Source organism: Eulemur rufifrons, chromosome 8 (assembly GCF_041146395.1).
Source record: "Eulemur rufifrons isolate Redbay chromosome 8, OSU_ERuf_1, whole genome shotgun sequence".
Lineage (NCBI taxonomy): Eukaryota > Metazoa > Chordata > Mammalia > Primates > Lemuridae > Eulemur > Eulemur rufifrons.
The window spans coordinates 96,573,547-96,587,785 of NC_090990.1; the positions used below are offsets into that span (position 1 = coordinate 96,573,547).

Below are 14,239 nucleotides of genomic sequence, written 5' to 3' on the forward strand. Positions count from 1 at the left end.
CTTTTTCCTTCAGTTATGTTTTTGGGTCTCTATGACATCCAGATTTTGCCATTTTTTCCAGTGGGTCCTGAATGGCACAAATATTTCCTGAATTGAGACTTTTTCCTCCTTTTCTATCACTACCAATGTCTCTGAGAGTTACCAAAAGTACTAGGGAAGGTTACCAGAGGTCCATTCAATTAACACCTCTAGTTTTGCTGAGAAAAACTATGACTTTTGTAACTGATGGACATTCCTGATGGGAATGGACACTTCTGAAAAGGAAGATTTATCTCTTCTCTTGAAGGAGAGGTTGGGAGGAAAAGCATAGCATTAACTGGAGTGTGGAGATAAGTCAAAATTCAGAAGCCATTGTTTAGAACATTGGTTAATTGTTGACTTGGAACAATTTGTTCCAGTGACAAAACTTTCTGGGCAGGGATTCCATCTGTTTTGCTCAGCTTTGCATCTCCTGTGCCTAGCATAGGGCTTCATAGTAGATGTGAAATAAATATTAGTTGATTAGATATGTGAGTGGATGACTACAATATTTATATGATGTTTAGAGTTCTTGATCTGATCTAGTCCTGAGAACTTCTCTATGTTTCATAGCAGAGGGGTTGGTACAATCAACAGCCTTTACCATTATAAAAAAAATCATTGTCAACACACCTTTCCACAAGTTCCTAATGGGAATATCTGTGTAGTGGGGCTGAGTACTTTACTGACACTGTGACTCTCTGGTCTTCTTCATGAGTCACTACTCAGTAGGTAATGGGGAGGGGGGAGTTTGAAACTTTACCTGACCTGATAATTTAAGTAATCCTTTAGATGGTAGTCTTTTGGAGTAATTGATCAGTGTCTCCTGTTGCCATCCTCTTCCCTGCACTTTCTAAGGATAGTGATGGAGTGTAGAAAAAAGAATGCTAATGAAAGGTCCTCCAAGTTTCCCTTGGTGCCCTTGTTCTTTCTCCTAGTTGGGTCACATAGAGGGTTTATTTATTTTCAGCCCACCCACTTTCCAAACTTTTCTAAGGGTCTAGGGAAATTTTGGGTTTCATCTTCCTTATTTGGAAGCAGATACCATACGTTTAGCTAAATTTCTAGGCCCCTCTCCAAAACCAAGTTGAACTACCACATTCACTTTGATGAAACAATTTTTAGATTGATGTGGGCAGCCCAGAGAGGAGGGATCAGCACACACGTATCTAACTTATTCTCTCCTTTCTCTTCAGTCTGCCTTTTTCCCCCACACAACCCTTCAGGGACAGAAGGAACAAATTTTCCTGTGATTTATGTCTTTCTTCTTCCCTAATCCGGCATTCAGTAGGTATCTTAGATTAGGCAGGGTTATGTTTCACTAATAAATTGAAGCTGGACTCTCAGTGGCTGAACATAATATAGCACATAGCCACTGTAAGCTGTTGGAGTGTTCTGCTGTACACCATCGCCCAGGGATCTAGACTGATGGAGGTGTCACCAACTTGTAGTTGCAGCAGAATAGATTATATGAACTTTCCCCATGTGAAGAAGAGGAAACTCACAGAGATCTTACACTCAATCTTAAATACTTTAGCAGTGAAGTGACACAAGACACTTTTCACAGGTGATGAACTAGTATCAGGGCCCTGCCTTAGAAGTATGGTCTTCGACATGCTAACAAGGAGAAGAAGACAAGATATTGGTGAGTACCAGTATCATCTACTATTTTGTTAGAGGAAATTTTTGGTCCATACACCATTTTTTTTTTGTTTTACTAAAGTATACTTACCCTGAAACAATATATCATATAGCTTATTCTAAGGGGGGAGTGGGGAAGGCTGCATAGGAGAGACATTTTGAAGGAAAAACTAAAATGCATTAATTGAATGCTTGCAAAAAATATTGCCATTGTATTCATCAAATAGAATAGGCAGGGTCATGTCTATTCTTCTTTCTAGTATTCAAAATATAAAATTATGGAAAAATGCACTGTAAACAGAAAGTATGTAGTTAAGTCAGGAGATGGCAAAGGGAAGCTAAACATTTTCCGTATCAACAAAACATTTGCCTATCTTGATCCACTTACTGTTCTCTTACCTCTTGGTGGGGAGGCTGATGGGACCTGTAAGAAACACATGCAGTAGCTCTTCCTTAGTATTTAAGAAATCTCTGAGGGCTGAAATACCAACTCTCTATCTAATGCAGTCATTTGTTTCTGGATTCTTCTATTTTCATTACATTGTGCTGTGCCGTATGGTACATCCCTTATCTGCTTCTATAAGTGTTCTCTTTGGTTGGTCTCAGCTGTCTGGTTAACCCTGGATTCATCCTGATTCTATCTTTATAATCTTCTTTGACTCCGTTCTCCACAAACCAGGGCCAATGCTCCTGCACCATGGTTAGCTAGGACTTCCTACTAAGTCAAATGTCTTTTGTTCTTTTATGTTTGGAAAAGGAGTTGAGAAAGTCCTTTTTTGAAACCCACTCTCATGCATTGACTAAGTACAGGACAGTGTGCCATGTGCTTTTCATAAAAATAACAACAATAATAATGATATAATTAATGATATATAAATAATAATGTATACTAATATTATTACTAATGTGCTAATATTATTATTTTCCATATATTGATGTTATTATTTGTAGTAATAAGTATCATTTATTTCTTGCCTGTCAGTAGGCTGAGCATTTTATATTCAGGGCCTTTAGACAGGTAGTCAAGTCCTGCAGGACCCTGGATCCCATGCTAAGATGTTTGGTTTCTGTCTTGTAAGTGCCTGAAAATCTTCCAAGGGTTTTAAGCAAAGGTGACGTGAGTACTGTTCAGAACATAATATTTTCTAGATGACTTTCAGACACAGTTATGATTATCAATTATTATTCATTGCTAATGGGGCTATTGACTGTGAAAAAAATTTGCCGTAGACCATGTGGTCCCGGATTGTCCTGCTCCCTGGTTTCCATGCATGCATTTTATTAGGACAGGTCTGGAGATGTGCCACACAGGAAAAAGGAGCAAGTGCTCTTCATGAGTAGAACAACTCCAGAACTGTTCTAACTTTCTATTTCTATTAGCTGTGACTTAGAAATCCAATTTGGCAGCCTTCAATTGAATTCTACATAAATAAATAAATAGTTGTAAGTAAAATAAGAAAAAATTCCATTAAATGGAAAGTCTAAAAGCTTCTCTTATTAATCAGGTATTAACTCTTTTACTTTTCTTTTTAATTTAGTCCAAGTTTTGTTTTTATTATAACCTGGTTCTCCATTTTCTGGATAATAGCAAAACTCAAAAATGATCACTGAATGAGAGACGTTTTGGGTCATGAAAAGTACTGAACAAATGCTAGGAGGCATTGTGCTTTTATTGTAAATTAAGCAGTTCAACAGATAGGAAATTGAAAGAAAACAGAGCTTTAGCCATAAGGCACAAAGTGTAATTGTCTTCACAGCTGGTCTTTCTTATTGGTGGCTTCTTTCCCGGTGACTTCATCCTGTTGAAGCAGAACTTTAATTCCACGTATGGGGCTTGGTGACTACATAACCCTGCATCTTATAGTTCAATGCCTGCCAGTCGAGGACATTGGGTTTGATGTAGATACCCTCATACACAAGCTGGATATCTTCTCGGGACAGCACAGAGTCCCACATGTACAGATCCCCAATCTCTCCCACAAAGGACTGGCTCTTGTCAAACTTGCCTCCATAGGAATCCTGCTCCTGCCCCAGGACGATCTTTGGGCGAGCTCCCAGGGAGTAATCCTGCCTCAACCCCTTCCTCACCAAAGGCTTTCCATTGACCCAGAACTCAGCAATGCCCGAAGAGGACTCCCAGCAGGCACAGATGTGCACTGGGGCAGGGAAAGGCTCATAGACCTTGAAGAAAATATTGTCACCCCCAATGATAAAGTTATACTCTCCAATTTTAGTTTTAAAAATGACCATCTCATTGCTCTTGGTCTGGGTGCTGTAGGAGAAGAGGCTATAGGTGCGGGAGAGGTCAGTGTAAGCACGAAGGCACACGGTGAAGTTCTGCAGAGGTTTCTCCAGCTGCGTGATCAAGCTCACATGAGCATAATTGGATTCTTTAGGAAAAATAAACACCTTTCCACTCATGTCTATGAGAGAAAAAATAATAATAAAATAATCTTTACTTAAAATGTGAACTAGAAAAAAAATCACAAATTCTATCTTATGTTCAGCAACTTCTTGACTTTCTTTCCTATGTTCTATTCTTCCCATTCCCACCTACCCTACTACACATACCCTTATACCCCTGACCTCCCTACCTGTCTCAGCAAAGGCTTCCAGGAGGCTGGTGAGTACAGAGGCCCAAAGCAGCAACTTGTTCATGTTCTTGGCATGGGGCTGTTATAGCACCAGCAGTGACTAGGATTAGGGTAGCAGGCTACACAATGGCTGTCCACCCAGCTTCTGAGATTCATGCTCTAAGACCTCAGCTATTCAGGGTGAGGATGGGGCTGGGGAGCACCAATAACGTGTGAGTGATTTTCCAGGCCTACCCACTGATGCCAGCAATCAGAACTGCTGATAGGGAAAGGATGGTGAGGCTCTGGGCTGAAAAATCAATAGGAGTTATTTATTAGACACGAGTGCCTGCCACAGCTCCAAGTCTTGTGACCAAGAGTTTGCTGCTGGGAAGAGAGTGGTGGTTGCAGAGCTGTAGGTTATGGATGAGATGAGGGGCTGGGCTGGCCATGTGAGGAAGGCCTCACTCTGCTCTCCAGGGACCCTCTGTCTGAGGGCTCTGTGCTCTGCCAGGAGCTCCTGAGCCACATGGAGGGTTTCCCTGAGCTCAAGCCTGTCATGGGCTGTGGGTCCAAGGCCTTTTCTTCCTTTCATAGTTTTGTGAACTAGTCTTCTGTTTGCAGGAGATTCTGGGATTCTGCTTTCCATTATAGACACTGAAAATCCACTCCCTCACCCTGTTCATTTGGTATGATGTGCCAGCACTTTGGTAAGGATATTCAGAAAACTGGTAGACACCACCAGTTTTGGTCCCAAAGAATTATTCTGACCATTCCTTACCTGCCTCTCTTCTTTTCCCCCTTCTCATTATGACTTGATCTCCCAAGCACTCATTTACTATCAGAGATGTCAGCATCTAACTAACACTTTTTTTTTTTAAATTTCATCTTATTGTTATGGGGGATACAGAATTGCAGGTTACATACGTTGCCCATGTACCGCCTTTCCCCCCAAGTCAGAGCTCCAGGCATGTCCATTCCCCAGGTAGTGCGCATTGCACCCATCAGGTAGGTATATGTCCCTCCCTCCCCACCCCCCCTTCCCGAGTCAGCACCTTCAAGTGTTACCATTCCCCAAACGGTGTGCAATGCACTCATTGTGTAGGCATACCCCCATCCCCTCCGCCACCCCCCACCTCAGTCTGATATCCGATTGGTGTCGTTCCCAGATGTGTATTTAGGTGATGTTCAGGGAAACCAATTTTCTGGTGAGTACATGTGATGCTTGTTTTTCCATTCTTGGGATACTTCACTTAATAGAATGGGTTCCAACTCTCTCCAGGAGAACCATAGAGATGTCGTATCTTCATCATTCCTTATAGCTGAGTAATATTCCATGGTATACATATACCACAGCTTACTAATCCAATCATGTATTGATGGGCATTTGGGTTGTTTCCACATCTTTGCTATTGTGAATTGTGCTGCTATAAACATTCAGGTACATGTGTCTTTGTTACAGAATGACCTTTTTTCCTTTGGGTATATGCCCAGTAATGGGATTGCTGGGTCAAATGGCAGGTCTACTTGAATCTGTTTAAGATACCTCCATAATGCTTTCCACAGGGGTTGTACTAGTTTGCAGTCCCACCAGCAGTGTATTAGTGTTCCTGTCTCTCCACACCCATGCCAACATGTGTTGTTTTGGGGTTTTCTTGATAAAGGCCATTCTCATTGGGGTTAAGTGATATCTCATTGTGGTTTTGATTTGCATTTCTCTGATGATTAGGGATGTTGAGCATTTTTTCATATGTTTGTTAGCCATTCTTATATCTTCTTTCGAGAAGTTTCTATTCATGTCATTTGCCCACTTTCTGATAGGGTTGCTTGATTTTTTCTTGCTGCTTTTCCTGAGTTCTAAATAGATTCTTGTTATCAGTCCTTTATCTGATGTGTAGTATGCAAAACTTTTTTCCCATTCTGTAGGTGGTCTGTTTATTCTCGTGACTGTTTCTTTGGCTGTGAAACACTGAGAAAAGAAATAGCAGAACTTGCAAATAGATGGAAAAATATACCATGCTCGTGGATCGGAAGAATCAACATTGTTAAAATGTCTATACTACCCAAAGTGATCTACAGATTCAATGCAATCCCTATTAAATTACCAACATCATTCTTCACAGATGTAGAGAAAATAATTATACACTTTGTATGGAACCAGAGAAGACCCCATATAGCAAAAGCAATTTTAAGCAACAAAAACAAAATGGGAGGTATTAATTTGCCAGACCTCAAACTGTACTACAAGGCCGTGGTTCTTAAAACAGCTTGGTATTGGCACAAGTTAAGGGACACAGACAAGTTAAGGGACACAGACACAACAGAAAATCCAAATATAGAACCATCCTCATATAGTCACCTAATTTTTGACAAAGTGGGAAAGAATATACTCTGGGGACAAGAATCCCTAGTCAATAAATGGTGCTGGGAGAATTGGTTAGCCACTTTTAGAAGACTGAAACAGGACCCACAGCTTTCACCTCTCACAAAAATCCAATCACGGTGGATAACAGACTTAAACCTTAGGCGTGATACAATCAGAATTCTAGAAGAAAATGTAGGAAAGACTCTTACAGACATTGGCCTAGGCAAAGAATTTATGAAGAAGACCCCTAAGGCCATCACAGTAGCAACAAAAATAAATGAATGGGACATGATTAAATTAACTGACACTTTTGTTTTCTTCTGTCTCTGGACATTTAAGGTGAAGTTCAATATCCATGTATTGTCTTAATATGCATTCATGCATGCATCCGCTAAACACAATTTTTGTGACCATGTATCGTGTGCCATGCAGTATGCAGGTTTTGCCTTCTTGACTTTTTTGGTGGGCTATATTCAGTGACCTCCATCTCCCTTGTAGATACATGGTCATAACTGGAATTACAATAACTGAACCTTGCTTTTTTCCCCAAGATTTCAAACTGAAATTTCTTATCCACAGATATTTATTATTCCATTTATCCCACTTCCTTAATTCTATTCAACTGCTCTACACCTTATTGTGATTACTCTCTTTCCACTCTCCTTTTTCTTTTTTTTTGCCAGTACTTCATCTCCACTTCTTCATCTTTCCTCCTAACCTTCTCAGATGGATTTTCCTGATTTGGTAACTACCACCCATAATCTCTTTTTCTCCTACTCTAATTCTCAGAGCTGGTCAGACCCTAATTGCCACTTTCTCAGAGCCATTCCCCGTGTTGTCATTCCTCTGAAAGTCCAGGTGAAGTTTAGAGTTGGAGTTGACTTAGGTTATCTTTCAAATCTGGGATGAAATGCAGACTCATTATCTTGGAATCTGGATCCATTTACAATTCCTTCCCAATCTAGTGGTCTGGCCTTACTTCCTCCACAGATCCTAATGTGCAGCCAAACTCTTCTATTTGTGTATCTTCATGCATGCCCTGGGTCTCTCCTTCTAAATACTTTGACCCATTCTCTTCTCTATATCTGAAGTAGCTTTCAGACATATTTATGCTTCAGAAAACTCCAGTGGTTCTTAAAAGTCTATCTCATATTCCATCTGCTTCATAAAGTCTCTCTTCATCTGATAAATTGGGATGTTTCCACCTCCTGAATGCCATAGTGGTGAAGGGCAAAGGTTTTGGAATCAGAAAAACCTGTATTCCAGATCTAGCTCTCTCCTTTTCTAAATGTGGAAACTTAGGCAAGCATTCAAACTTTTTGAACCTGTGTTTCCTCATGTGTGAAACAGGAATACAACTGTCCATATTCATGGGGTTTTAGTGGTCGGTAAGGCACACTAAGCACTTAGCACAGTGCTTTGTGCATAGTAAGTGCTTCAAAACCATTCATACTATTATGAAATTTTCTGGAAATTGTAACATTCTATCTCATACTATTGGTATTTGTATATACCTACCTTTTTATTGGTGTATATAAAAAGGTATCATCCTTAAAGTATTTTTTGTTCTTCTCCTCTTTATTCCACCCATCACCTAGCACTTTGCTTCATACATGGTAGGGACTCAGCAAATATTTTCTTGAGTTCAATAAGCAGTAATGCAAATATGTATTGATTATTTTAAAGTGAAGAAACAAAAGAAAAGAAGGAGAAATACTCCCTCTGAGTCAAGCACTTTGCTACTATTGACTTAAAGAAGGAAATTGAGACAAAATTAATATAGAGAGTTTATTTGGCCCAAGGTTGAGGACTGCAGCCCAGGAAACACTAGGAAGTACTCCAGAGAACAATGAAGATGATCAAATTTTTAAAGAAAGAAAGAACAAATCAGGAGAGGGACTGATGACCAAAGTTGTTTCTCAGGAATTCTCATTGGTTTACAGAAATAACATTGATTAGTGATTGGCTATACATTGCTGAACTATAGGGTATGACTTATGGTGTCCAGTGTATGGCATTGTTAGGTTAACTAATAGCTATTGGTGGCGACACTCAGTCTAGAGTCCATATAGCAGGTGGATTACCTAGCTCAAGGTGGAGAGTGAGATGTCACTGCTATCTCATTTTAATGCTTCTCTGGGCCTGATAATTTAAAGGGGGCTCACATTCCTCAGACAAGAAACTTCTTTCCTTTCTCACTATGCTCATTCACATGGGTTAAAGATTTTTCTTTTATTGGTGTAAGAACACTTAAGATCTACCCACTTGACAAATTTTTAAGTGCATGATATGGTATCATTAATTATAAGCACAATGATGTACAGCAGATCCATAGAACTTATTCATGTTGCATAACTGAAACTGTATACCTGTTGAATAGCACCTACCCATTTATCTCTCTTCCCAGCCCCTGGCAACCATCAATTTACTCTACTATGAGTTTGACTATTTTAGATACTTCATGCAGATGGAATCATAACTACCTTATTTCACTTAGCATCATGTCTTTCAGGTTCATTCATGTTTTCACATGTGGCAGGATTTCCTTTTTTTTTCCTCCCCCTTAGGCTTAATAGTATTCCATTGTATGTACATACCACATTTTCTTTACCCGTTTATCCCGGAGGGACATTTAGGCTATTTCCGTATCTTGGCTATTGTAAATAAAGCTGCAATGAGCATGGAAGTCCTGATATCTTTTGAAGCTCTTGATTTCAATTCTTTGGTATATGTACCCAGAAGTGGGATTGCTAGATCATATGGTAGTTTAATTTTTTTTTGAAGGAACTCCATATTATTTTCCAAAGCAACTGCACTATTTTACATTCCCACCAATAGTGTACGATGGTTCCAATTCCTCCACATCCTCATCAACACTTTTCTTTTTCTTTTTAAAAATATCTATTGTAACAAGTGTGAGGTGATATCTTATTATGGTTTTGATTTGCATTTCCCTGATGATTAGCGATGATGGAGACTTGTCAAAAGGATACCAAAACCAGCTTAAAGAGGATTCCACTGACCACATTGAGAATAATTTTACCATCAATATATATAATGAAAGCAATTATAATCCATTGCATAAAATAGTAAACCATGAATCTAAAATGATATTGATGAATAAATAATGAAAAGTTTGAGGATTAACAGAATATTTTCATAATTTTGAACTACCTCCCTGCCAAATTTTTATTAATTTAAAAGAGTGACTCCAAAGTAGAGAATCTTTATTTATGCCACTTTAATCCAAGTAATCAAGCAAACATCATTAGAAATGGGATAATTTAGAATCATGTCCCTGTTGGTAGGATATAATTAAAAAACACAGCATCCCTTCCATCCTGCCAACAACTCATACCATAAATGTGAAACATCAGAACAACTAAAATTCAGGGACATTCAACAAAATAACTGGCGTGTGGTCCTTGAAAATTTCCAGGTTATGAAAGACAAGGAAAGATTGAGGACCTTTTCTAGATTAAGATTAATGAAAAATGCCAATAAATTTAAAGTTTGATTCTGAACTGGATTCTTTTGTTATAAAGGATATGTGACTGACACCCCTGGAAAAACATTGAATGGGACCTAGTAATGGATGAATGTTAATTTTCTGATTTTGATGATTGCTTTGTGGTTTTGTGGGAGAATGTCCTTGTTTGTAGAAAATACTAAAATATTTGAGGCTGATGTCCTTTGTGTCAGTAACTTGCTCTCTAATGATTAAAAAAAAAGTTACTGTACTTTCAGCTTTTCTGTAAGTTTGAAAAACTTAAAAAAGAAGAATTTGGAGAGAAAAAAATGGCACTCAATCTTGCCTGGGATGATAGATGAACCATGATCAAGGGGAAAGTAAGAGAAATTATTTAGGTCATGGAAAAAATTAGAGATGAGCATTTACAGAGTTTCTAAATGGACATTCATATTGGGTGATCAGTCACTCTGAACAGACTAGCCTCTATAGAAACAATGTTCTTGTTCAGGTGGGAAAAGGGGAAGTAACAACAGGTAAGGAAAGGTAAGGTGAGGGGGGCTCTAACTCCCCTCCTACTCTTCCTTTTCTGGAATAGATGTTTTTTCTCAGGGTTTTGGGGGAAAGAAACAATGAGGTCAGCAAGAATCAGAGAAGCAGAGTTCATTCCATTTCATAAGGGGAAGCCTTGGAACTGTGATGTGGGAAACTGAACTTTAAATCTTAATTTGTATTTTCTGCAAGTAAATGTTAAGGTGAAACAGTGGTTCCTGACTCAGTGCCTTTATAATTTGATTATGTTATATAAAAGAATTTCCTTTTTGTTAGGAAACAACCACTAAAGTATTTAAGAGTAAAAGGACATGATGTATCCAACTTATTATATATAATTTAGATTCAAAGGTGAGGAGGAAAATGGGGCAAAATGTAAATAATTGGTGAATCCAGGAAAAGGGTATGTAGGAGTTCCTTGTATTATACTTGCAACTTTTCCACAAAGTTGAAATTTTGTTAACATCATAATGTGAAAAGTGTTGGGGGACTAGGAACCAGTGATGGCATTGTCCCTGTCAGATAGAAGAGCTGAAAGAACCTAGGCTAAGAGAAAGGCAGATATCATGGAGATGACTGAAGATTAACTCAAGGATTTGTGAATATGCTTCAGATAACTTCTAAAGCCTTAAGCATTATTCAGAATATCAAGGTCACCATGAACTTGAGGAAAGAGTGGATTAAGAGTTTACAAATTTAGAAAAAATGAGGTAGAACATGATTTGGGGGCAATGCAAGAATTCCTTATTCTGACTGCTATTGAAATGCTGTGGTTGTTTAAGGACATTTAACTATAGTGGGTGGAAACAGGTGCTGTAGTTGACATGACTACTTGATTATAATCCTTGCGTGTGCATGCACTAAAGCAAAAGTGCACAATCATAGGCTGACAGAATGGTCTTTTGGTATAAGAAGTAATTTACAGCACATTAAAGTCTTCACAGCATTCCATAACTTCCATGTAGGAAAGAGGACAATAAACAAGTCAAATGGAAAAATTAAAACATCACTTGCTACAGTCTCAGAAGAACTTTGAGGGTAATGCAGGGGAAAGGAACTTGCATTAGTCAAGGGAAGTTGGCACAGTGCAATGATAGGAAACTCAAGATGCCAGGAACTTGACATGCCCTGGAAAGTTACCCAGAAGGAGTCTGACCACTAATACCCATGCCATGATTTTCTAGGAAAATCTATCCTGCTGAAATTGAAATTAACAAATTGGTGTCCTTGGGAAATATTGAATTTTATTTGCTCATGTAGTGTCCTCTACCTTGGAACTACTGCAGAGACTAAGCCACCATCTTATCTTCTTGCACCAACAATTCTTGCACCATGCATATTCCATCTCTTTCAATAAAGTCAAGGATAAAGGAAAGGGAAACCATCTGAGAGAATGGCTCCAGGAATCTCAAAGTACTAACAACTTGGACAATTAAAAATTCTCATTTTAAATAAGATCCCTTGGCATCTTTCTAGAGTCTGACTCCACAGTTCCCTTGAGATACTCAGGAAGCCTTGAGGAAAAGAGACCCAGGAGAGTGGGTATAGGTAGACAACAACATGGCTTTTCTTCTGAGATTCCCTTCCTGATCTCTGAGTTTATAGGGCCTTCTCCTCCCCTTATGGGAGGAGCCAGGGAGACCAGTGGGCACACTTTACACCTCTGTTTATCTAAGCTATAGCCCTACCTGGAGAGGTAAGTGACCATAAGATTTTGTGTCTCCAAATAGGCAACAGGTTTTTTTGCTTTTATGTTTGTTTGTTTTTATAGATGCTGTCAGGTCAGATTTGAGAGCTGTCAGGAATACCTGTATGTCCTACTTAGCTTAGGCAGGTTCTAGTCCCATTTGTTCTTGCACCCACCCTGTGCCAGGATCGGGAATTCTAGATGGGACACATCACAGATATGCCAGTTTGGCTCAAGTCCTAAAAGCACAGCTTTGCAATTTCTTTCCCACATTCATCTTATGATTAAGGGTTTTTCTTCCTCTGTATTCTTCAGATAGCTATAATAATCACAGATTTTTAAAGAGGTCACTTTATCCATCCCTGGCATCTTACAATTTACTTGTCTCTGAAGAAGAAGCCATAGGGTTTTGTTTGCTTGTTTGTTTGTTTGTTTGTTTTCTACAGGAGTCATTTACATGTAACATAATTTTTCAGGAGATAAGTTGCAGATTTTAAATTTTTTCCTCTTCCCTCAAAGGTTCATTCAGATTTAAAGAACAGATACATGATTTTTTATAAGTATCTATAAATTCTGCAATAGCCTCTTTCCATCTTCAAATTTTGCTATTTTCTCTTTTCCTTGACATATAATCTTCATGACTAGAACATTTACTGCACTAACTATTCATTTTATTAGTCTGTTTTAGTGTTCTTATTTGTAGAACTGATCTAGTGTAGAATTGATCTACAATTGATCTACAATTTCTCTCTCTCTCTCTTTCATCCTTCATTGTCTCACACGTTTTTGTCCTTTGTTTTTGTTGACTTTTCAAAAATACTTGGATTGCTGCTTCCCTATTACATACCATACCAATGATAATTTTAAGAGATGACAGTTATTGAACATTTCCCTTGTGCTAAGTGCTTTCGCTGGATTATCTCATTTAATCCTCACAGTATTCCTCTGAGGTAAGTACCATTGTTACCTGATTACAGATGACAATGAGGGTTGTGAAGGCTCAACACATTGCTCAAGGCTGCACAATTAGGTGGTAGAGAAGAGAATTGACTCAAGCAACTTGATTTGAGAGCTAATTCTCTTTAAATCTATACAATAACAAGAAAAAGAGAGGACCCAGAAGTGGTGGTGATGTTGGTGCATACAGATACTTTAGTCTCTCGATCTTGACAGTGAACGCATTTACCACCTAGCAGAGACAAAGAGTTGGAAAAATCTAGCTAATAAAGATCTGCCACGTATTGTCAATTCAGAAACTTGTCCCTGCTAGGTTCCAATATCACTGGCAACTAGAACAAAACTGTCCCTTCCCTCTCCCATGCAATATTTTTTTCTCTTCCGAAGGTTGCTCTAGATTCTGTCATCTGATTTCCTGTGGAAAAATGTGAAGAAAGATTGAGAAGAAAAACACTGAGATTTACCCCAGGATGCTACATGGAAGCATCCCTCATTGTTTGAGTTCCACTATTGTTTTGGGGAGCTAGCTCTGTCTTCTTGGCAAATTGAGCTCTAATTACAGCACGGTGAGAATTCTAGATTATTCACACTCTTCAAGCATACTTATAGAGCGCTTCTCTGAGTCAGTTTTGTGGAGGATTCAGAAGATTTAGAAGTCCTGGCATGTTTTTTCTAAGAGTTTACAATCTAATTTGGGAAATAAGACTGACATGCAGGAGACAAGATAGCATGAACTCGGCTTCAATCTGTGGTACAGGGATGAAGGCAGTGGTGTGTTGGTAAATGTTTAACAACCAGACCTCTAGGGGAAAAATATGGTCCTGATTTTAATGTTCACCAGTTTCTGAAATAAAACTATTTCTCCACAATAGATTTCAATTTACCAGCATGGTATTACTGAATATGGAGCTAGAAAGAGATGTGTGCAATCTGCTCTGGTGAGCCGGTGCAGGCTGGCTCAGCATGCCACTGAGTAC

The 14,239-nt window shown here is 38.8% G+C and overlaps 1 protein-coding gene across 1 annotated transcript; it reads right to left on the bottom strand.

The window, feature by feature from the left end:
* Positions 1-3,316: 3,316 nt before the first annotated feature.
* Positions 3,317-4,449, bottom strand: LOC138389857 (serum amyloid P-component-like). The gene is made up of 2 exons (XM_069478511.1): positions 4,254-4,449; positions 3,317-4,082 (listed from the first exon to the last, which is right to left on the bottom strand). Exons 1-2 carry the CDS (start codon positions 4,315-4,317, stop codon positions 3,475-3,477), a joined length of 672 nt encoding a protein of 223 aa, XP_069334612.1. The 5' UTR covers positions 4,318-4,449; the 3' UTR covers positions 3,317-3,474.
* Positions 4,450-14,239: the final 9,790 nt, after the last annotated feature.